The sequence below is a fragment of the Manis javanica genome, chromosome 9 (assembly GCF_040802235.1).
Source record: "Manis javanica isolate MJ-LG chromosome 9, MJ_LKY, whole genome shotgun sequence".
NCBI classification, from domain to species: domain Eukaryota; kingdom Metazoa; phylum Chordata; class Mammalia; order Pholidota; family Manidae; genus Manis; species Manis javanica.
The window spans coordinates 73,707,552-73,732,992 of NC_133164.1; the positions used below are offsets into that span (position 1 = coordinate 73,707,552).

The following is a 25,441-nucleotide window of genomic DNA, read 5'->3' on the forward strand; positions in this document are numbered from 1 at the left end:
GCCAGGTACTTTCAACTAGGACACAGGATACTTACACAAGAATAAAAGTACAAGTTATATGACAAATGTGATGAAAAAGAAGCACACAGAGATACAGGGAATTGGCCTACTTGGGAAGGTGATGATTGGCTGGCAATGAGCCTTTACCAAGTGCCAGCCACTAGTATGAGCACATTAAAAGTACCAATAATTCTGTGAAGAAGGTTCTGTAATCAGGCAGAGAAGTTTTCTCCAAACTTCACACCTGATGGTGGTGAAGAAAAAGGAATTAATTGGGCAGGTTCACTGGAATCTGGAAATCACTGGAATTCTCTGGTAGAGAAGCCATGTACAGAGGCCATATAGGAAGCACCATGGGTTCAAGGGAGTGAAAAGAAAGCAAGTATAACTAGAGCAAGGATAATAATGGGGAGAAGGATTAGGGGCAGGTAAGGGGCTAAAGAGATGGTAGGGGTCAGCCCCCAAAGCCTAGTAAATCCTATAAAGGATAGTACTCTTTGGTAAGTCATCACACAAGAGTGCTGACAGAAGAGCCGTGTTTAATGACAACCACTGGCTGATAAAGAGAAGAATTGCAGTTTGGGTTTAGTGATGTGTAGAGGTCCTGATGAATGGAGGTAGCGAAATACTGAACACTGGACGAGACTCAAGACATAGGGAGAAGAGGGTGATGAGTTCAGTTTGGATCATGTTAGATATCCAAATGACTTTAAGTAGAGTAATTGGAAGTACTGGTCTGGAGCTCAGAGGGGAGGCATGTGCTAGAGATTTGAATCCTCCATCTATTTCTGTGTTTATTAAAGCAAGGGGTGTGATGAGACCACCTGTGTCTAGCATTTGGTGTGGGAACAGGGCTTAGGACTGAGTTGTGGAGTTCCAACATTTAGGGGGTAGGCAGTAGAGGATGAGCTTGCAAAGGTTAACATGGTGATAGGGATAAAGTTCTCTATTAAGATAACAAAAGTGCAGGATCAAAAAGCAAAGGCCTTGGGGACACCCAGTCTCACTTCAGTTCCTTAATCTCAGGCAAGTCTCTGGGCAAGTTCCTGAATATGAGCCTGTTTTCGCATCATACAATAGGAAAACACACACTGACTTCTTAGGGTTGTGAAGTTACATAAAACATAATAAGTGAAAGTATTTAGTGCCAAACTGATACGGCCTATTGCTCCTCTCCCCCTTTGGGTCAGAGTAAGCCACAAGGGCTTTAAAAAAGTGTTGGAATATTTTCACAAATAACCAAACCAAGAAACTTTTATATATAACTGAAGATCACATAAAACAGATTTGCATAAACTTATCATTGCTTTGTTTATATTTAACTTGTATTTTTGTACAAACAAGATTGTGTAAGATATAAAGTTTCAGTGATTTAACAGTCTTTCCAACTTTTCCTGATTTTTATGAGCAGACTTTCAAGAAAACACTTGAAAATAAATTACATTGCCATGTGTCCATTAATCAGCAAATAAAACATAACCTTTAAAAAAATCTGCTAGTGGCTGAAAACACCCTTGGCCCTCACCTCTGGTGCAAGATTTGCAAGGGCCTAATTAGAACAACCTTTTGTTGCTAAGATTCTCCTCAGTCTGTTAGCTCCCTAAAATTCTCTCCAGTCTTGGCAAAATTCCTGCCATCTGAACTTCACTTTGTGGCTTAAGTTTTGAACCTTGCTAAAAGCCAAACCGCATCAAAAGATGTGGCTCTGTTACCAGTCGTTGGGGCTTGGGCAGGGAGCAGGTTTGGTGCCCAGGCAGTTAAGCGAGTTGGACTCAAGAAAATCTGGGGCCTCCACTGTCCAACCCAGAAACAAGGACGGAGGGGAGTTGTCCCTTCAGCCCCGCCCCCTCGTGGCCCCTCCCCGTCGTCTCACTCCAGGGTACCCCAGCCTCCCGAGCAGTAAGCTAGGGCTCCGGGTGGAGGAAGTTCGGGCTCCGTGCTCAGCCTGAGGGCCCTGGCGGGTGGCTCGCTGCTGCTGTGCGCCGCGCTGCTGACCGCAGGCTGCGCCCTGGGCCTGCGCCTGGGCCGCAGGCGGGAGGCGGCTGACCGCGGGGTGCTCAACTGGCTCTGCTACGACGCCCTGGTGCACTTCGCACTGGTAAGTACCTTCGCCACAGGCCTCGACAACACTGGTGGAGGCGTCCTTTGGGACCCCTCTTTCGCTCGTCCCAGGGAGTTTCCTAAAAAGGACGGGGACGGTTGGCCATCCAGCCCCTGTCGGGAAGTCTGAGGAGTCCCCTGAGGTCCCAGGAGGCCGAGGTGCTCGTGGCCTTTGACCAGGTGCTGCATCCCTCCGAGTTCCCAAGTCTGTAAAAAGCGCACCATCACCAGCGGTGCCAATTCCTCTACTAAGTCAAAAACAAAACTCAAAACTCTGAAAATTGTTATTTCTTTACCATGTTGTTGGTCGTAAGCTACTCAAAGGCCTTGGCTTACTTGACTTCGTAACCTACACAGTAAGTGTTGAACTGAAAATAACTGATGAGAGTTTTTGAGCGCTCCAGAAGGAGCAGGGAGAGGCAAGAGGCTCAACGCACCAAATTCAGGGCCAATACCAAAGCAAAAACCCCAAAACTCCATGTGCCCTTGGAGTAATCACCAGTTACTGGATAACGACTGTGTGACAGGCACAGAACTGTTTTAAAATTTCTGATCTATACAACACTCCATAAGCTAGTTATTGTTATCCCTATTTTACAGAGGAGAAAACAGGCCCTCCAAAGTTAGGTGGCTTGACAGTGCCACACAGCTAGCATGATTCTGTTAGTTTAATCTGGTTCCAAAGGTTGTACTCTTCATATTGACACAGGTTTTAGGAAATAACATACCTAAAAGTTCAACCCACTATAAAAAGCCAGTAGGGTTATATTTAAGGGAATTCTGTTGAAATGCTCCTCTCCCTCACCAGCTCACTTTTACGATTTTTTTATAACTGTACCAAAATATCTTTTTTGCAAATTTGACCTTGCTTAAACCTAGGCTATAGGCAACTAGTATGGAGCCAAAGTCTGTGATATGGGGAAAGAGAAAAACAGTAATGATCTAGTGTGTAGATGTTTATCAGTTGGATGTGTGCATGGACCAGATGTTGCTGAGATGATGTTTGGAAATAAGAGACTGAATATTCCCTTCAACTCCTTTATTTATGGAACTGATTTTTAAGCTGTCATTGAACAAAGGGTCTCCCAAAGAACAGGGCAGTAAAATAGGTTGCTAGGCCCACTTAAAGAAAAGTGTATTACAGCATACTTTAATCATGCAAAAACAGTAAAAAATACTAAAACACATACCCGTATGTCCACCACCTGGTTTAAAATAAAGCCTACTTTTCAAGCACAGATTGTTACAAGTAGCATCACAGACATCTCCATTCACAGTGCCGATGCATGAAGTCATTGCTCTGCTCTCTCCCATCCCTGTTCTGAAGGAAGTGTTCTCCATATCTCCTGCCATTTACCTGTCCAAGGTGCAAAAGATTCCACTCTATGAGTCATACCTTAGCTCTTTAATTCTAAAAATGCACATTTTTGCACATATTAGGATAATCAATGACATAACCACCGTGGGCTATTTTACTAATATGTCTCCAAAATTGGGATGTGTCTTACAATTGATGATGTATGATTATTTGAACAGCCCATATTAATGGGCAAGTCTTTATTTTTCTATTTACACACAGTACTTCAGCTAGCATCTTTGTACACTTAGAGATCAACGAGGAGTACACTTGAATGAAGTGGGTAAAGTCTGCAAGAAAAATGCATGCCCATATTATCTTTGGTTGAGAGTTTATTGCAAGAACACCCAGAAATGTGGCATGAGCTACCATTGGAATGTAAAGCCTCGTGGAGAATTGAAACCACAACTCACTTGTTCACACTAGAACCTGAGCTGGGGCTCCTCACCCCTTTAAATTTTACTCCTCAAATGGAAGGAGATGTTTGGATTGGTTGGCCACCATCAAATGCAGAGCTTCCCTATTGGACACAGTTTTAAGCCGAGCATTCCCAGAAATAGTTCAGCCCTTTGATGTCCAACGAGAATGTGGTTTTCCTTGTGAAACCATCATCACAGTGTGTATCAAGGATACCTTAATAAAAAAAGAAAGAAAAATATACTGAGAAAAAAAAATAAAAGCAATTGCAGTATTCTAGGAGTGAAATGAAAGATTGAAATGGGGAGGAAAGCTAACTATGAGAGATATTTCCAGGGGGAAGATTTCAGATGCCCAAGATATTTGCTCAAATATTATTCTGAGCATCTCTGAAAGAGTGTTTTTGGATTAATTAACATTTAAATTGGTAAACTAAATAAAGCAGATTGCCCTTCCAAATGTGGGTGGGCCTCATACAATCAGCTAAAGGAAGGTCTGAATAGAACAAAAGGGCTGACTTTTGCTTGAGTAAGCTAGAATTCCTCCTGCCTGACTACCTTCAAACTGGGACATTAGCTTTTCCTGTCTTCAGACTCAAACTGAAATAATGGCTTTCCCTAGGTCTTGAGCCCTAGGGCCTTTGCACTAGAACTACAACACTGGTTCTGGTTCTCAGGCCTCTGGACTCAGACTAGAACAACATCAGTTCTGCTGGGTCTCCAGCTTGCCAACTCACCCTGCAGATCATGGGACTTGTCAGCCTCCATCATAAAATAAGCCTTATGATAAATCTCCATATACAGCTGACTCTTGAACAACACAGAGGTCGAGGGTGCTCACCCTCTGTACAGTTAAAAATCCACTTATAATTTTTGATTCACCTAAAATGTAACTACCGATAGCCTACTGTTGACTGGAAGCCTTCCCAATAATATAAAGTCAATTAACACATACTTTATATATGTATTATATACTGTATTCTTATAATAAAGCCAGAAGAAAGAAAATGTTTTTCCAATTTTTGCAAATCTCTAAAAATATTTTCCAATATCTTTACTGAAAAAAAATCTGTGAATAAGCAGACCTGTACAGTTCAAATGTGTTGTTCAAGGGTCAACTGTATGTAATGTTTACATCTTACATATGCGATATACTATATGATATGATTCTCCATCCCATCAATTCTGTTTCTTTGGAGAACCCAAGCTAACATAAGCTGAGAAATGGTACCAAATTGCAAGCCCTGGGAAGTCCTCCAGATGACCTACAGTCTCTTTTTTAGGGTGTGGGTGGATAGCCCTTGTACTTGAGAAGATTTCAGTTTGTTTTTTAACATCATGAACAAGACATGTCACTTTAACAGTAGGTATGGATATCTATGTAGCCACAGCTCAGAATATCCTATTCTGCTGTTCCTTATTCCCACAGATACTTGAATGCCTACTCTGGTTCCAGGTGCTGTGCTGACAACAGGCCAAATGGACAGCCCTTGTCCTCTCAGTTATGAAATAGCAGAGTTTCTCTTGTTTGGTATGAAGAATAGTATTTACTGATGTCATTCTCAGTGTAACCCATTTGAGAAATTTATTTTGCATATAAGTGCTAGGAAAAGCTTAAACTCTCTTAAAAATCTGACTTGTCTATTCCTCTCTAACAGCAAGAACAATATAAGTGTTTCTTCTCACTTCTTGCTGCTTAGAAACTCAGATCCACGTTAGCCTCTATAATAACAACAAAAGGTGGTCTGCATATATACATTCTTACTGACCCCTGATTTGGATTCTTTTGCATTTTTATATTTTTATAACTAATATTTAAAAATTCTTATATTTTACCATTTTATTGAATGTTATAATTGACCTAAAATCTTTTGTAAAAGAAGGAAATACATGAAGACTTCCAAAAAATTTAATGCTACTAAAATTTATTTCCTTTAAAATGTAAAAGATACTCTAGGAAAATAGCTTGCCTTTTTCTCTTTGTAACACTTATAACAATCTGTAACTATTTTATTAGTCTTCCTCTGCCTCCAGTACCTGGGATGGTGCCTTGTTTGTAGGCGTTATTCTGGAATATTTGTCAATACTGAATGAATGGGAGAATGAGTCTATCTTTGATATAGTTATCAGTCACTTGAATTTTAAGTCTCAAATTGCTCAGATATCAAAAAGTGAGTTTTTTCTCTGTCAGACAGTCTGTTAAAACAAAATTTATTTAAATTGTTATGATCATTTGTGAAACATATAACATTTATGTATCTAAAAGGAAAAAACATAAAATTACCAAGCATAATTATTGTTAGTATTCTTAAGAATAGTCTTCTAGAATTTATATGAAAGCATATATCCAGATAAATGTTTTTCAGAGTTCTTTTTACCAAAATTCTTTCCTGCTTTTTTCATTAAACTATGTTCAGTGACTATCCATATCAATATCTCTTGAACTGCCTCATAATTTTAAATAACTGCAGAGGATTCCATTATACTTTATGTATACTTTGCTTAAACAGTCCCTAATTTTTGGGTTTACAGGCTCTTTTCAGTTGCTGGCAGTTACATACAAGGCTTCTTGTGCATTTTCATGTACTTGTCTAGTCATTTACTCAGGAAAAATCCTGAAAGTACAGTTGCTGGGTCTAAAAGAAGCAGCAATCCAGAAAGATAGTAGCCACTTATATTCCCATCAGGTACTTTCTCAAACCCATGCCAGTGCCATCACTATTGTATCAGTTACCTCTTTTGCACTGGCTCACGTCTTCTTGGCCTCATCTGACCCTGGTGATCTGCTGTGCTCTAGCCACCAGTACATCAACCAACTCTGACTTCATTTGAACCCATGCAGATTACACCTGCTCCCACTTCCTTCCCAGCCTCTTGGATGCTGCTCAGGTGGGATCCTTAAGACCCACTCAGCTCCCACATACCTGCCATGGGATGAACCTTTGACTGTGATATGTGGGAGCCATAGGATAAATTCTTTCTCCCTGCTGCCCCAAGATGGACTCCCTGGAGAAGAAATTCATACAATCGCTGGAAAAATTCAAGACTGACACCTCAAGAAGCTTGTTATTAAGCAGTGTTCCTAAATTGCAAAACTCAGTGATGCAACTTCATATCTGATTGGTCCTCCTTCTCTGTCTCATTTCCCATTCTACCTGCTTCCAGCCTCCCTGGAACAGCAGTCCCCATGAAAGTAGGACATAGTGTATTGCCTTCTGGGGGGACCCAGTCCAAAATACTCTTTTCCTTAATAGTTGCATGCTATTCTATAGAATGGAAAATTGAACCATCCATGCAACTTCAGGTTATTTCTAATTTTTTGCTACTAAAAAATAAAAAAGTATCAATAAACGTCCTTAAATAGGTATCTTTGCTTCTGTAGGACAAATTCAAAAACTGATATTTTGGGTCAAAAAGTATATCTAAGGAGAAAAATTTTTTAAATGCAAAATGTGTCATGTGAGATATAGCTCTTCTTTTATTTTTTATTTTGGTATCATTAATATACAATTACATGAGCAACATTGCAGTTACAAGATTCACCCCATTATCAAGTCCCCACCACATACCCTATTACAGTCACTGTCCATCAGCATAGTAAGATGCTATAGAATCACTGCTTTTCTTCTCTGTGCTATACTGCCTTCCCTGTGCCCCCCATATTATTATTCTTTTATTTTTATCAAAAATTTTTAAAAGGTAATACATGAGGTGATGGATGTGTTTATTAACTCAATGGTGGGAATCTTTTCACAATGTATATGCATATCAAATCATCATGTTGCACACTTTAAATATATTACAATTTTATATGTCAATTATATTAGTAGACCTGAAAAAAATAAAAATAAATAGGACTGGATGTAAGTCATAACACCATAAAACTCTTAGAAAAAAACATAGGCAAAATCTCTTGGACCTAAACATGAGCAACTTTTTACTGAATGCATCTCCTTGGGCAAGGGAAACAAAAGCAAAAATGAACAAGTGGGACTATATCAAACAAAAAAGCTTCTGTACAGCAAAAGACACCATCAGTAGAACAAAGACATCCTACATTATGGGAGAATATATTCATAAATGACATATCCAATAAGGGGTTGACATCCAAATTATATAAAGGGCTCACACACGTCAACAAACAAAAAGCAAATAATCCAATTAAAAAATGGGCAGAGGAGCTGAACAGACACTTCTCCAAAGAAGAAATTCAGATGGCCAACAGACACATGAAAAGATGCTTCACATTGCTAACCATCAGAGAAATGCAAATTAAAAGCACAATGAGGTATCACCTCACACCAATTAGGATGGCCACCATCCAAAAGACAAACAATAACAAATGCTGGCAAGGATGAGGAGAAAGGGTAACCCTCCTACACTGCTGGTGGGAAGGTAAATTAGTTCAACCATTGTGGAAAGCAGTATGGATGTTCCTCAAAAAACTGAAAATAGAAATACCGTTTGACCCAGGAATTCCACTCCTAGGAATTTACCCTAAGAATGCAGCAGCCCAGTTTGAAAAACACATATGCTTCCCAATGTTTACCGCAGCACTATTCACAATAGCCAAGAAATGGAAGCAACCTAAGTGTCCATCAGTAGATGAATGGATAAAGAAGTTGTGGTACATATACACAAGGGAATATTATTCAGCCATAAGAAGAAAACAAATCCTACCATTTGCAACAACATGGATGGAACTAGAGGGTATTATGCTCAGTGAAATAAGCCAGGTGGAGTAAGACAAGTATCAAATGGTTTCACTCATCTGTGGAGTATAAGAACAAAGAAAAAACTGAAGGAACAAAACAGGAGTAGGCTCACAGAACCCAAGAATGAACTAACAGTTACCAAAGGGAAAAGGACTGGGGAGGGATAAGGGAGGAAAAAGGGGCATTACGATTAGCGCACATAATATAGAGGTGGGGCATGGGGAAGGCAGTGTAACAGAGAAGACAAGTAGTGATTCTATAGCATCTTACTACGCTGATGCACAGTGACTGTAATGGAGTATGTGATGGGGACTTGATAATGTGGGGGTCTAACAACCATAATATTCATGTAATTGTACATTAATGATTCCAAAATTAAAAAATTAAAATAAAAAGTAAATAAATAAATTGAATTGGAAAGCTATCCTATCTAGGAGTGGGAAATTCAGCCTCATTTATTAGAGGTTTCTTTTGTAGGGTCTCATGAGAACCAAGAAGAGTTACATGATATCCACAAGAAGGATACTCATCTCTTTGCTGCATCTTGAAGACAGCTGATAGATACCCTCAGACAAATGTTCATGCCTTTTGAAAGTGGGCAACTCCACTCCTCTGTGCCAGGCTTTGGGACAGGGATCTGGGCTTTAGATCCTGGGAGTCCATCTCCTACGGCTCATTTTACTGTGGGGTTGTTCATCTATCCTTAATTTCACTTACATTTTATTGTGCAGTCTTTTTTTCTTTTTGGCCAGGAAAAATCTCAGCTCCATTTGTTAACGAATCCATTCTTTCTCCACTTACTTGAAATTCTACCTTCATAATATACTGAAGCCTTTTATATGCTTAGATACATTATTTTAAAACTTCGGTTCTATTTCATGAATCTTTTGGTTTCAGTTCTGACCACACTATTTCTTATATTTTAACCTTATAATGCATTTCAATATCTGTTCTGATAAAGCTAACCTTTACCACTCTTTTCCAAATACTTTGAAATATCTTATTTATCTCTCCATATGAGCTTTAGATTCACTTTTCCAACTTCTAAATCTTGGAATTTGATTTGGGATTTTCTTAAATGAACAGATTAATTTGAGGTTAAATGATATCTTTATAATACTGAGTCTCTTCATCTAAGAACTGAGTCTCAATTTGTTTAAATTTTCTGTTATGGTGTCTTAAAATTTACTTATGAATATTTTATATTTTAGTGTTACTACAAGATATTTTTCTTTTGAATTTTTACTGACTTACTGTTTCTATAAATGAAAACTATTGGGATATATATATCTATGGTAACCAGCCACTTTCCTAAATTCTCTTTGCCCCTCTCCACCTTTATTGTTGTAATTTATATACAATAAAATTTACCCCATTGTGTGTACTGTTTGATGAATTTTGTAAGTTGTATAGACTTGTGTAACCACTGTCATGATCACAGTATAGAACATCTCTAACCCTTTTTTTAATCAAGTGTAGTGGATGTGCAATATTATATTGGTTTCTGGTATAAAACAAAGTGATTTGACAATTATTTACATTATGAAATACCCACCACAATGATTACCATCTGTTACCATACAAAGATATTACAATATTATTGACTATGTTCCCTGTGCTGTACATTTCCTCTCCAAGACTTGTATTTTGTAATTGGAAGTTTGTACCTCTTTACTCCCTTGACCTATTTCACACATCTCCCCAATCCTCTGGCAACCACCCAGTCTGTTCTCTCTGTTTATGAGTCTGTTTCTGTTTGTTCATTTGTTTTGTCTTTTAGATTGGACATGTAAGTGTACTCATGTATTTTTTGTCTTTCTCTGTCTGACTTACTAAGCATAATACCCTATAAGGTCCATCCATGGTGTTGCAAATGGCAAAATTTCATTATTTTTTTGGCTGAGTAATATTCCATTATGTATATATACCACATCTTCTTTATCCATTCATCTATCAATGGCCAATTAGGTTGCTTCCATATCTTGGCTATTGTAAATAACACTACAATAAGCATAGGGGTGCATACCTTTTTGAATTAGTGATTTGTTTTCTTTGCATAAGTTCTTAGAATTACTGGATCACATGGTAGGTATAATTTTAATTTTTTGAGGAGTCTGCATACTGTTTTCCAATGACTGAAACAATTTACATTTCCACCAACAGTACACAAGGGTTCCCTTTTCTCCACTTTCTCACCAATACTTGTTATTTCTTGTCTTGTTGATATTAGCAACTCTGACTGGTGGGACATGATATCTCTTTGTGGTTTTGATTTGCACTTCTCTGATGCTTAGAGGTGTTGAGCATCTTTCCATGTGTCTGTTGGCCATTTGTCTCTCTGCTTTGGAAAATGTCTATTCAGGCCCTCTGCCCATTTCAAATCAGATTTTTTGGATTTTTGGTGTTGAATTATATGAGTTCTTTACATATTTGGATATTAGCCTCTAATCAGATATATCATTTGCAAATATATTCTTCCATTCAGTAGGTTGATTTTTTATTTTGATGTTTCTTTTGCTGTGCAGAAGCTCTTAAGTTTGATGTAGGCCCACTTGTTTATTTTTGCTTTTGTTTCTCTTGCCTGGAGAGACATATCCAGAAAAAAATTGCTGATGTCAATGTTCAAGAGTTTACTGCCTATATATATTTCTTAGGAGTTTTATGGTTTCAGGTCTTATATTTAGGTCTATTCCATTTCAAGGTTTTTTTTGCTATCATTAATGTACAATTGCATAAACAACATTATGGTCACTATACTCACCCCATTATCAAGTGCCCCCCACATACCCCATTACAGTCACTGTGCATCAGCGTAGTAAGATGCTATAGAATCACTACTTGTCTTCTCTGTGATATACTGCCTTCCCCGTGTCCCCACCCATACATTATACGTGCTAATTGTGATGCCCCTTTTTCCCCTTTCCTCCCTAATCGCTTTCCCTTTTGTAATTGTTAGTCCATTCTTGGGTTCTGTGAGTCTGCTGCTGTTTTGTTCCTTCAGTTTTTTCTTTGTTCTTATACTCCACAGATGAGTGAAATAATTTGATACTTGACTTTCTCTGCCTGGCATATTTCACTGAGCATAATACCCCCTAGTTCCATCAATGCTGTTGTAAATGGTAGGATTTGTTTTCTTATGGCTGAATAGTATTCCATTGTGTATATGTACCATATCTTCTTTATCCATTCATCTACTGATAGGCACTTAGGTTGCTTCCAATTCTTGGCTATTGTAAAAACTGCTGCGATAAAAATAGGGGTGCATATGTCTTTTTCAAAATGGGCTGCTGCATTCTTAGGGAAGATTCTGAGGAGTGGAACTCCTGAGTCAAATGGTATTTCTATTTTGAGTTTTTTGAGGTACCTCCATACTGCTTTCCACAATAGTTGAACTAATTTACATTCCTACTGGCAGTGTAGGAGGGTGCCTTTTTCTCCACATTCTCCCCAAGATTTGTTGTTGTTTGTCTTTTCGATGTTGGCCATCCTAACTGGTGAGAGGTGATATCTCATTGTGGGTTTAATTTGCATTTCTCTGATGATTAATGATGTGGAGCTTCTTTTTCATGTTTCTGTTGACCATCTGAATTTCTTATTTGGAGAAGTGTTTGTACAGCTCCTCTGCCCATTTTTTAATTTGCTTATTTGCTTTTTGTTTGTTGATGTGTGTGAGTCCTTTATATAATTTGGATGTCAACCCCTTATTGGATATGTCATTTATGAATATATTCTCCCATAATGTAGGATGTCTTTTTGTTCTACTGCTGACGTCCTTTGTGTATAGGTTAGACAATGATCCAGTTTCATTCTCTTACATGTAGCTGTCCAGTTTTGCCAACACTAGCTGTTGAAGAGGCTGTCATTTCCCACATTGTATTTCCATGGCTCCTTTATCATATGTTAATTGACCATATATGTTTGGGATAATATCTCGACTCTCTATTCTGTTCCACTGGTCTGTGGGTCTGTTCTTCTATCAGTACCAAATAATCTTGATTACTGTGGCTTTGTAATAGAGCTTGAAGTTGGGAAGTGAGATGCCCCCTGCTTTATTCTCCTTCTCAGGATTGCTTTGGCTATTCGGGATCTTTTGTGGTTCGATATGGATTTTAAAACTATTTGGTGCAGTTCATTGAAGAATGGTGTTGGTATTTTGATAGGCATTGCATTGAATCTGTAGATTGCTTTAGGCAGGATGGCCATTTTGATGATATTAATTCTTCCTAGCCAAGAGCATGGGATGAGTTTCCATTTGTTAGTGTCCTCTTTAATTTCTCTTAAGAGTGTCTTGTAATTTTCAGGGTAAAATTCTGTCACTTCCTTGGTTAGGTTTATTCCTAGATATTTTATTCTTTTTGATGCAATTGTGAATGGAATTGTTTTCCTGATTTCTCTTTCTGCTAGTTCATCGTTAGTATATTGGAAAGCAACATATTTCTGTGTGTTAATTTTGTATCTTGCAATTTTGCTGAATTCAGATATTTGTTCTAGTAGTTTTGGAGTAGAGTCTTTAGGATTTTTTATATACAATATCATGTCATCTGCAGATAATGACAGTTTGACTTCTTCTTTACCTATCTGGATGCCTTGTATGTCTTTGTTTTGTCTGATTGCTATGGCTAAGACCTCCAGTACTATGTTGAATAAAAGTGGGGAGAGTGGGCATTCCTGTCTTATTCCCAATCATAGAGGAAAAGCTTTCAGCTTCTCACTGTTAAGTATTATGTTGGCTGTGGGTTTGTCATATATGGCCTTTATTATGTTGAGGTACTTGCCCTCTATACCCATTTTCTTGAGAGTTTTTATCATGAATGCATGTTGAATTTTGTTGAATGCCTTTTCAGCATCTATGGAGATGATCATGTGGTGGTTTTGTCCTTCTTTTGGTGATGTGGTGGATGATGTTGATGGATTGTTGAACATTGTCCCATCCTTGCATCCCTGAGAAGAATCCCATTTGATCATGGTGTATGATCCTCTTGATGTATTTTCGAATTCAGTTTGCTAATATTTTGTTGAGTATTTTTGCATCTATGTTTATCAGCGATAATGGTCTCTAATTTTCTTTTTTGGTGGGGTTTTTGCTTTTGGTATTAGAGTGATGCTGGCTTCATAGAATGAGTTTGGAGGTATTTCCTCCTCTTCCATTTTTTGGAAAACTTTCAGGAAAATGGGTATTATGTCTTCTCTATATGTCTGGTAGATTTCAGTGGTGCATCCCTCTGGCCTGGGAGTTTTGTTCTTGGGTAGCTTTTTGATTACCGATTCAATTTCATTGCTTGTAATTGGTCTGTTTAGATTTTCTGTTTCTTCCTTGGTTAGCCTTGGAAGGTTATATTTTTCTAGGAAGTTGTTCATTTCTTCTAGATTTTCAAGCTTGTTGGCATACAGATTTTCATAGTATTCTCTAATAATTCTTTGTATTTCTCTGGGGTCCGTTGTAATTTTTCCTTTCTCATTTCTGATTCTGTTGATGTGTGTAGGTTCTCTTTTTCTCTTAATAAGCCTGGCTAGGGGCTTATCTGTTTTGTTTATTTTCTCAAAGAACCAGCTCTTGGTTTCATTGATTTTTTTCTATTGTTTTATCTTCTCAATTTTATTTATTTCTTCTGTGATTGTTATTATGTCCCTCCTTCTGCTGACTTTGGGCCTCATTTGTTCTTCTATTTCCAGTTTCAATAATTGTGACTTTAAGCTATTCATTTGGGATTGTTCTTCCTTCTTTAAAAAGGCCTGGATTGTTACATACTTTCCTCTTAGAACTGCCTATGTTGCCTCCCACAGAAGTTGGGGCTTTGGGCTGTTGTTTCCTTTGTCTCCATATATTGTTCCATCTCTGTTTTAATTTGGTCATTGATCCATTGATTATTTAGAAGCATTTGCTAAGTCTCCATGTGTTTGTGAGCTTTTTTGTTTTCTTTGTACAATTTATTTCTAGTTTTATGCCTTTGTGGTGTGAGAAGTTGGCTGGTAGGATTTCAATCTTTTGGAATTTATTGAGGCTCTTTTGTGACCTAGTATATGGTCTATTCTGGAGAATGTTCCATGTGCACTTGAGAAGATGTATATCCTGTTGCTTTTGGGTGTAGAGTTCTATAGATGTCTATTAGGTCCATCTGTTCTAGTGTGTTGTTCAGTGCCTCTGTGTCCTTACTTATTTTCTGTCTCGTGGATCTGTCCTTTGGAGCGAATGGTGTGTTGAAGTCTCCTAAAATGAATGCATTGCATTCTATTTCCCCCTTTAATTCTGTTAGTATTTGTTTCACATATGTAGGTGATCCTGTGTTGAGTGCACAGATAGTAAAAATAGTTATATCCTCTTGTTGCACTGACTACTTTATCATTATGTAATATCCTTCTTTGTCTCTTGTGAAGCCCCTGTCCCTTTAAGACTTTCAAAAAGCACTTGCTTTTCTTTTGTCCCAGGTGAGCCAGCTGCAGGCCAGGTGAGTCAGCTGCAGGGACCTGCTCACAGATTTTACTTTTCCATTTCCCTAATATCCAGCACACTATGTAATGTGTGTCTGCACTCCCAGTGCAGATTACTAGGGCTGGTTATTTAGCAGTCCTGCACTTCCACTCCCTCCCCACTCTGACTCCTTTCCTCCCACTGGGGAGCTGGGGTGGGGGGAGCACTCGGGTCCCACCAGACCACAACTTGTATCTTATCCCCTTTGTGAGATGCCAAGTTCTCGCAGATGTAGATGTAGCCTGGCTATTGTACTGTATCCTCTCATCTCTCTTTTAGGAATAGTTGTATTTGTTGTATTTTCAAAAATATGTATGGTTTTGGGAGGAAATTTCTGCTGCCCTAGTCACACCACCATCGTGGCTCACAAAGCTGGAGTCTTGTGTTTTAATCCATTCAGTCACTCTATGTATTTTGATTCATGCATTCACACCATTTACATTTAGGGTGATTATTGATAGGTATATACTTATTGCCATTGCAGGCTTTAGATTCGTGGTTACCAAAGGTTCAAGGGTAACTCCCTTACTAACTAACAGTCTAATTTAACTCACTTTGTATGCTACTTTAAACACATCATAAAGGTTCTTCTTTTTTCCCTCCTTTTTCTTCCTCCTCCATTGTTTATATGTTAGGTATCATTCTGTAATCTGTGTCTATCCCTTGGTTGACTTTAGGGGTAGTTGATTTGATTTTGCATCTACTTAGTGTTTAGTTGTTTTACTTTGCTGTGGTTTTATTTTCCCTGGTGACATCTATTAGCCTTAGGAATACTTCCATCTATAGTGTTCCCTCCAAAATGCACTGTAGAGGTGGTTTGTGGGAGGTAAATTCTCTCAGCTTTTGCTTATGTGAAAATTGTTTAATCCCTCCTTCAAATTTAAGTGATAACCTTGCTGGGTAGAGTATTCTTGGTTCAAGGCTCTTCTGCTTCATTGCATTAGATACATCATGCCACTCCCTTCTGGCCTGTAAGGTTTCAGTTGAGAAATCTGATGATAACCTGATGGGTTTTCCTTTGTATGTGATCTTTTTTCTCTCTCTAGCTGCTTTTAAAAGTCTGTCTTTATCCTTGATCTTTGCCATTTTAATTATTATATGTCTTGATGTTGTCTTCCTTGGGTCCCTTGTGTTGGGAGATCTGTGCACCTCTATGGCTTGAGAGTCTATATCCTTCCCCAGATTGGGGGAGTTTTCAGCAATTACGTCCTCAATAACACTTTCTCTTTTTCTCTCACTTCTTCTTCTGGCACCCCTATAATGTGGATATTGTTCCGTTTGGATTGGTCACACAGTTCTCTCGATTTTCTTTCATTCTTAGAGTTCCTTTTTTCTCTCTGGGCCTCAGCTTCTTTGTATTCCTCTTCTCTAATTTCTATCCTGTTTACCATCTCTTCTACTACATCTAATGTGCTTTTAAATCCCTCCATTGTATGTTTCATTTCAGATATGAAAATTCTTAATGATTGAATCTCCATCTTAAATTCGTTCCTGAGTTCTTGAATATTTTTCTATACCTCCATGAGCATGTTTATAATTTTTATTTTAAACTCTCTTTCAGGAAGATTGGTGATTTCAGTTTCATTTGGGCCTTTTTCTGAGCTTTGTGATATTTTGGTCTGAACCAGGTTCCTTTGATGTTACATAATTCTGTGTGCTGCCCTCTAGTGCCCAGAAGCTCCACTCTCTGGAGCTGCTCAGCTCTGAGAGTGAAGTTGAGGGTCATAGGGGAGCGGTTCTGGTGCCTGGGGGAAGGAAAGAGCTGTTTCCTGATTCCGGCTGCAGCACCTTTCTCCAGTATCAGAGCCAGTGGGCCAAGCACACAGGTGTAAGCATCTGTGCTTGGCATCTCTAGGTGTTGTAGGTGGGCCCTCCCTCTGGCTGGCCTAACACCAGCGCAGTGACTGCCAGTTTGTGAGCAGGTGCCAGCAGGCCAGGAGGAAGGTGCAGCAGGCTGCATGTCACACTGGGGGGCTTTGGAGCTGAGTAGGGAGCCAGTGGGATGGGGCTCCTGAAGCTCCTCAAAGTTCCCAACCTGCTGGGCAGAGTGCACCCAGACAACCTTGTTCCCCTATCCCTTCTCCCACATAGCAAGCTCCATGCAAACCCCACCCCTTCAGCAGCCCTCTCACTGCTAGGAAGCTTCTGAGACCCCCTGCCTTTCCTCTGTCCCAGAGCAGCCAGATTTGGATCCCCATCCTCCACAAATAGCCAGAATCTCAGTCTTTCAAGCACCCACCTGTCCCAGCTCCCCAACCTCAATAATCTCCAGAGCAGCACACAATGTAGGTCTGTGTTCCAATGCAGACATCCAGGGCTGGGTGTTCAGCAGTTCTAGGCTTCCAGTCCCTCCCTGCTCCATTTCTCTTCCTCCTGCTGGTGAACTGGGGTGGGGAAAGGGCTCGTGTCCCACAGGATCAAGGCTTTCCTACATTACCCTGTTTCGTGAGATCTGCTCTGTTCATGAGGTCTTCAGGCAGTCTGGTGCAGCCTTCTTTCCTGTTGCTGTTTTAGGGCTAGTTGTATTAACTATATTTTCACACAATGTGTGGTTTTGGGAGGAATTCTCTGTCTCACCTCTCATGCCACCATCTTGAATCCATCTTTTTCATTTCAAGTTTGTTTTTGTGTGAGATATAGACAGTGGTGCAGCTTTGTTCTTTTGTATGAAGCTCTCCAGTTTTCCCAACACCGTTCATTGAAGAGACTGCCTTTTCCACATTGTATATGCTTGTGTCTTTTGCATACATGAATTGACCATATAGACATGGGTTCATTTTTGGACTGTCTATACTGTCCCATTGATAGGTCTGTTTTGTGTTAGTACCATGCAATTTTGACTACTATAACTTTATAGTATAGTTTGAAATCAAGGAGCAAGGTATTTCAGCTTTGTTCTTTCTCAAGATTGCTTTGGTTATTTGGGGTCTTTTGTGATTCCATACAAATTTTAGGATTATATGCTCTAGTTCTGTGAAAAATTACATCTATATTTAGATAGAGATTGCACTGAATGTATAGATTGTTTTGGGCAGTATAGCCATTTTAACAATATTAGTTCTTCCTATCTATGAGCACTGAATACCTTTCCATTTATTTGTGTCTTCTTCAATTTCTCTCATCAAAATCTTATATTTTTCACAGTAGAGATCATTCACCACCTCAGTTAGACTTATTCCAAGGTATTTTATTTTTTTTGATGTAATTGTAAATGATATTGTTTTCTTAATTTGTCTTTCTGACATTTTGTTGTTTGTATATACAAATGCATCAGATTTCTGTATGTTGAGTTTGTATCCTGTGACTTTACGGAATTCATTTATTAGTTCTAGTAGTTTTTGGAAGAGCCTTTAGGGTTTCTATATGCAGTATCATGTCATCTGTATGTAGTAACATTTTTTACACATTTCTTACCAATTTAGTTGCTTTTTATTTCTTTTTCTCTTTCTGATTGCTATGGATAGGACTTCCAGCACTATGTTGAATAGAAGTGGTGAGAGTGGGCATGCTTGTCTTGTTCTTGTTCTTAGAGAAAAGAGCTTTCAGCTTTTCACCATTGAGTATGATGTTAACTTTGGACTTGTTATATCAGGCCTTTTTATTTTGATGTGTATTCCCTGTATACCCACATTATTGAGAGTTTTTATCATGAATTGATGTTGAATTTTGGTAAAAGTTTTTTAGCATCCATTGTGATGATAATATGGTTTTTATCCTTTTTGTTAATGTGATATGTCACATTGATTTGTGGATTTTGAGCCATCTTGCATACCTGAATTAAATCCCACTTAGTTATGAATAATCCTTTTAATGTGTTTTTGAATTCCATTTAGTAATATTTTTGTTGAGGATTTTGACATTTATGCTCATTAAGAATATTGGTCCATAATTTTCTTTTTATGTAGTGTGTTTGATTTTGGTATCAGGGTAATGTTGGCCTCCTAGAATAGGTTTCAAAGCATTCCTTTCTCTTCAGTTTTTTGGAATTGAGGAAGATAGGTATTAATCTTTACATGTTTTGTAAAATTTACCTGTGAAGCCATTCTGGTCCTAGAATTTTGTTTGTTGCAATTTTTTTTATTCACATTTAGTTTTGTTACTAGGAATCAGTCTATTCAGATTTTCTATATCTTTCTGGTGCATGTTTTTAAGAATTTTCCATTTCTTCTAGGTTGTCCAATTTGTTGGCATATAATTTTTCATAGTAACCTCATATAATATTTGTATTTCTGTGGTGTCAGTGGTAACTCTCCTGTTTCATTTCTGATTATATTTATTTGAGTTCTGTCTCTTTTTGTCTTGATGAATCTAACTAATCTTTTATCAACTTTGTTTATATTTTCAAAGAACTTGCTCTTACTTTCATTCATTTTTTTCTTTTACAAACTATTTAATATTTTTAAAAATTTATGTATGTATATAAACACAAATCTTACTATACAGCTCAATGCATTTTGGTGTGTGTGTGTGTGTGTGTGTGTGTGTGTCTATATATACACACACACACATTCATGGAGCCATCATTTTTTGTATTGTTTTTTTAGTCTATTTCATTTATTTCCTTTCTGATCATTATTATTTCTTTCCTTCTACTAACTTTGGAGTTTGTTCTTTTCTGGTTCCTTTAGGTGTAGGGTTAGATTATTTGAAATTTGTTTTGCTTTTTGATGTAGGCCTGTATTGAATAAACTTCCCTCTTATAATTGTTTTTGTTGCTTTCCAGAGATTCTGAAACATTGTTTATATTTTCATTAGTTTTCTGGTATTTTTCATTTCGTCTGTGATTTCTTCTTTGACCCTTTGATTATTATTCACATGTTTAGCCTCCAACATGTTTGTGGTTTACCAGGTGTTTTTCTTGTAACTGATTTTTGTTTTTCCTGTTGTGGTCAGAAAAAGATACTTGACATGATTTCCATTCTCTTAAATTTTTTGAGACTTGTTTGGTAGCCTACCATGTGATCTATCCTAAAGAACATTCCATTTGATTGTGAAAATAATGTATATCCTGCTGTTCGGGGTTGGAATGTTTTATATGCATCTGTTAAGTAAATCTGGTCTAATGTGTCGTACATCCCTGTTTCCTTATTGGTTTTCTGTCTGAATGACCTACCCATTGATGTAAGTGGAGTGTTAAAGTCATCTAGTAATATTGTATTACTCTTAATTTCTCCCTTTATGTCTGTTAATATTTGCTTTATATATTTAGTTGAGTGCATAGATACTTACAATTGTTTTATCTTGCTGGATTTAACCCTTTATTATTGTATGATATCTTTGTGTCTCTTTTTATAGTCTTTGTCTCTATGTCTATTTTGTCTTATATAAATACTGTTAGCTCAGGGGTTTTTTTCCATTTCCATTTATATGGAATATCTTTTTCCATCCCTTCAGTTTCAGTCTGTGTGTTTCTAAAGCATGTCTCTTGTGGGAAGGTTATAGATGGGTCTTTTTAAAAAATCCATTCAGCCACCCTGTGTCTTTTGATTGGAACATTTAGTCCATTTACATTTAGAGTAATTATTGAAAGGTATGTAATTTATTGCCATTTTGTTAAATGTTTCCTGGTTGTTTTTATAGTTCTTCTCTGATCTTTTCTTCTTCTCTTGCTCAGTCTTCCTTTCTGTGTGATAAACTTTCTTTAATGTATGCTTAGATCCTTTTCTCTTTACTTATTCTGTATCTGTTATGTTTTTGGTTTGTGGTTACCATGAGGCTCATATATGACATCCTATATATATAACAGTCTGTGTTAAGTTGGTGATCACTTAAGTACAAACACGTTCTAATAGCACTATATTTTCACTCCCCCTTCTCCCTGTTTTATAAATATAATGTCTTATTTTGCACCTTTTTATATAGTGATTACCCTACCCAACTTTTTAGATGTAATTGATTTTACTACTTTGGTCTTATAATGTTCATATTAACTTTTAAGTGACTGATATAGTACCTTTACTATATGTTGCTTTTATAGTACCTTTACTATATGTTGCTTTTATCAATGATATATTTTTCTTTCATAATATTCTTGTGTCTAGTATTCTAATATTCAACTTCTAGAGTCAGTAGAGTGGGAATGAATGCCTTCAACTTAAGTATATGTGGAAAATATTTTATCTTTCTTTTCATTCTGAATGAAAACCTTGCTGGGTAAAGTATTCATAGTCACAGATTTTTCCCTTTCAGCACTTTGAATTTTTCATGCCACTCCCTTTCAGCCTGTAAAGCTTCTACTGAAAAATCAGGTGGAAACTTTATGGGATTTTCTTTGTATGTAACATGTTGCTGTTCTCTTGCTGCTTTTTTAAAAAAATCTTTGACATTTTAATTATTAGATGCCTTGGTATAGACTTCCTTGGGTTCATCTTGTTTGTAGCTCTCTCTACTTCTTAGACCTAGATGTCTGTTTCCTTCCCCAGGTTAGGGAAGTTTTCAGCTATTATTTCTTCAAATAAGTTTGCCACACCTTTCCTTCTCTCTTCTCCTCAGACTCCAATAATGTGAATATTGGTACATTTGATATTATCTAGAGGTCCCTTAACCTTTGCCAATTATTTAAATTTTTTTTGTTTGCTGTTCATCGTGAGTGTTAGCCACTATGTCTTCCAGACTACTGATCTTTTCTTCTGAATACTTTAACCTACTCTTGATTCTCTCTGGTGTATTTTTCATTTCATTTATTGAATTCTTCAGCTCTGATAGGTGCTTTTTATATTTCTGTCTCTTTGTTGAAATCCTCCCTGAATTCATCTACTGTTCTCTCACGTCCAAGTGTCCTTTATAACCATTAGTTTGAACTCTTTATCAGGAAGATTGCTCAACTCTATTTCGTTTAGTTCTTTTTCTGAAGTTTTGTCTTGTTCTTTCATTTGAAGCATATTCCTTTGTCTCTTTTTTCCTAAATTTCTCTGTTTATTTCTATTTATTTAGATGAAACAGCTACCTTTCCCAGTCTTGAAGGAGTGGCCTAGTGTAGGCATGTCACCTGTGTACTCTGCACATGTTGGTTGGCTGGAGGCCAGAAAAGTGAAGGCTAGTGGTGGTTTCAGGCAGTGCTGGGCCATAGGGCACCCTGGCAAGCTGGCTGGGGACCTAGGGCGTCTCAGTATGTGCTAGGCCAGGGGGTATCCTGGTTAGGTGGCTGGGGGCCAAAGTGGCATGAAAGGGGAGAGTGCCAGTGTGAACTTGTGCTGGGTGGGTGGGGCTGTTGGATCTTGAGCAGGCACTTTGGCATGAGCTAGGGGTCACCGTAGGGGACATCTGGAGATGGTATAGGCATTAGAACCCTGCTTCTGTCAGTACTATCAATGTGCAGGGGGAACATAAACAATGGTGTTTGCAATTGACTGTCAAGTACTGTTAGTCAACTCCAATCCCAGAGAGAGTTCTAGCAGTTCCCCCACCTTTTGGTGGGTGCTCTACTTTTATACTAGTTTTATAATTTCTCTTTCTTCATTTTTAGTCTAGCTTCCCTTTAAGCAACTTTTTTGTCCCTGTGCCTCAGGGAAGGTGAAACTGTGTATGGGTTTTTCAGTGATGTCCCTCCTTACTTCAGGTTGCCACGTTGAGAGTGGGTTTCCCATCTTTACTTTGTGTCCATCTCTCTTGCTGTTTTTTATGTGGTCTCTTTATCACTCATTGTGCATAATGTGTTTACTCAGCTGTCAGTGCTTCTTCAGGATGAATTGCTCTGTGTAAGTGTAGATTTGGTGTATACATAGGAGGAGGTAGTTCAGGCTGCCATCTTGGACCTCCTCCTCCAACACTTTTTTTTTTTTTTTTTAGATATCTAAGAAAGGTCCTTCATTCGACCATGTGCTAGTTTACTAGGGAATGAAGATCTGTAAGCAAGTTGAATATACTCCTCTGTGACCTGGTCTACAATGGCAAATTTGATAGAAAGGAAGGGTAGGCTTTTAGTGGAATGCCTGAACAGGATACACGTATTTCCAATTTGGGCAAACTACCAAGATCTGGGCTAATAATTCAGGACAACCACAATTTTCTTGTTTCCTCCCTCAGATCCAGTTTATCAGCCAAGCAAATTGCACATGGTCATTAAGGCATGCAGTCCTTACCCACCTGGAGTTAAAATTCTCCTTTCTTGCTACATATGAGTAGTTATAAAGTACTTTAAAAACTCTCCCTCAAAGCTTGAACCTTTTGTGAGTACTCACAGTTATATTCTGTTGTTGTATGCTACTTGCTCAGTAAGATTGGCTTCCATTACTAAAAGTACTAACTGCATACCTTTTTTTACACCGATTCTTTTTATTTTGGTATCATTAATATATAATCACATGAGCAACATTGTGGTTACTAGATTACCCCCATTATCAAGTCCCAACCACATACCCCATTACAGTCACTGCCCATCAACATAGTAAGATGCTATAGAGTCACTACTTGTCTTCTCTGTGCTATACTGCCTTCCCTGTGTCCCCCAACCCTGGCTACATTATGCATGCTAATCATAATGGCCCTCAATCCCCTTCTCCCTCCCTCCCCACCCATCCTTCCACACCCCTCCCCTTTGATAACCACTAGTTCCTTCTTGGAGTCTTTGAGTCAGCTGCTATTTTGTTCCTTCAGTTTTGCTTCATTGTTTTACTCCACAGATGAGGGAAATCATTTGGCATTTCTCTTCCTCTGCCTGGCTTATTTCACTGAGCATAATGCCCTCCAGTTCCATCCATGTTGTTGCAAATGGTAGGATTTGTTTCTTATGGCTAAATAGTATTCCATTGTATATATGTACCACATCTTCTTTATCCATTCATCTACTGATGGACACTTAGGTTGCTTCCATATCTTGGCTATTGTAAATAGTGCTGCGATAAACATAGGGGTGCATATGTCTTTTTGAATCTGAGAAATTGTATTCTTTGGGTAAATTCCAAGGAGTGGGATTCACGGGTCAAATGGTATTTAATTGATTCTATTGTTTTATTCTTCCTGATTTTATTTATTTCTGCTCTAATCTTTATTATGTCCCTCCTTCTACTGACTTCGGGCATCATTTGTTCTCCTTTTTCTAGTTTCATTAATTGTGACTTTACACTGCTTATATGGGATCGTTCTTCTTTCCTGAAGTAGGCCTGTATTGCAATATACTTTCCTCTTAGCACGGCCTTCGCTGCAGCCCACAGATTTTGTAGTGTTGAATTATTGTTGTCATTTTTTTCCATATATTGCTTGATCTCTGTTTTTATTTGGTCATTGATCCATTGGTTATTTAGGAGCATGTTGTGAAGACTCATGTGTTTGTGGGATTTTTCATTTTCTTTGTGTAATTTATTTCTAGTTTCATACCTTTTTTGTCTGAGAAACAGGTTGGTATAATTTCAGTCTTTTTGAATTTACTGAGGCTTTTTTGTGAATTAGTATATGATCTATTCTTGAAAATGTTCCATGTGCACTTGAGAAGAATGTGTATCCTGTTGCTTTTAGGTGTAGAGTTCTATAGATGTCTATTAGGTCCATCTGTTCTAGTGTGTTGTTCAGTGCCTCTGTGTCCTTACTTATTTTCTGTCTGGTTGATAAGTCCTGCAGAGTGAGTGGAGTGTTGAAGTCTCCTAAAATGAATGCATTGAATTCTATTTCCCCATTTCATTCTGTTAGTGTTTGTTTCACATATGTAGGTGCTCCTGTGTTGGGCGCATAGATATTTATAATGGTTATATCTTCTTGTTGGATTGACCCCTTTATCATTATGTAATGTCCTTCTTGGTCTCTTGTGACTTTCTTTGTTTTGAAGTCTGTTTTGTCTGATACAAGTCTGCAACTCCTGGTTTTTTTCTCCCTATTAGTTGCATGAAATATCTTTTTCCATCCCTTAACTTTTAGTCTGTGTATGTCTTTGGGTTTAAAGTGAGTCTCTTGTAGGCAGTATATAGATGGGTCTTTTTTTTTTAATCCATTCAGTGATTCTATGTCTTTTGATTGGTGCATTGAGTCCATTTACATTTAGAGTGATTATCGATAGCTATGTACTTATTGCCATTCCAGGCTTTAGATTTGTGGTTACCAAAGATTCAAGGTTAACTTCCTTACTAAGAGTCTAACTTAACTCACTTAATATGTTATTATAAACACAATCTAAAGGTTCTTTTTTTCCCTCCTTTTTCTTCCTCCTCCATTCTTTATATATTAGGTATCATATTCTGTACTCTTTGTCTATCCCTTGATTGACTTTGGGCATAGTTGATTTACTTTTACATTTGATTAGTAATTAACTGTTCTACATTCTTTACTGTGGTTTTATTACCTCTGGTGACAGCTATTAAAACTTAGGAATACTTCCATCTATAGCATTCCCTCCAAAATACTCTGTAGATAGGGTTTGTGGAAGCTAAATTCTGTCAGCTTTTGTTTATCTGGA

At 37.9% G+C, this 25,441-nt stretch overlaps 1 protein-coding gene across 1 annotated transcript in view; it reads left to right on the forward strand.

Annotated features, from left to right (window-relative positions):
* Positions 1-444: 444 nt before the first annotated feature.
* The window catches only part of EBPL (EBP like), a 50,575-nt gene continuing 25,578 nt past the window's right edge, over positions 445-25,441 (forward strand). Inside the window, 2 exon segments of the mRNA XM_017679833.2 lie at positions 445-500; positions 1,909-2,098. Of these exon segments, the coding sequence (XP_017535322.1) occupies positions 445-500; positions 1,909-2,098 (246 nt within the window).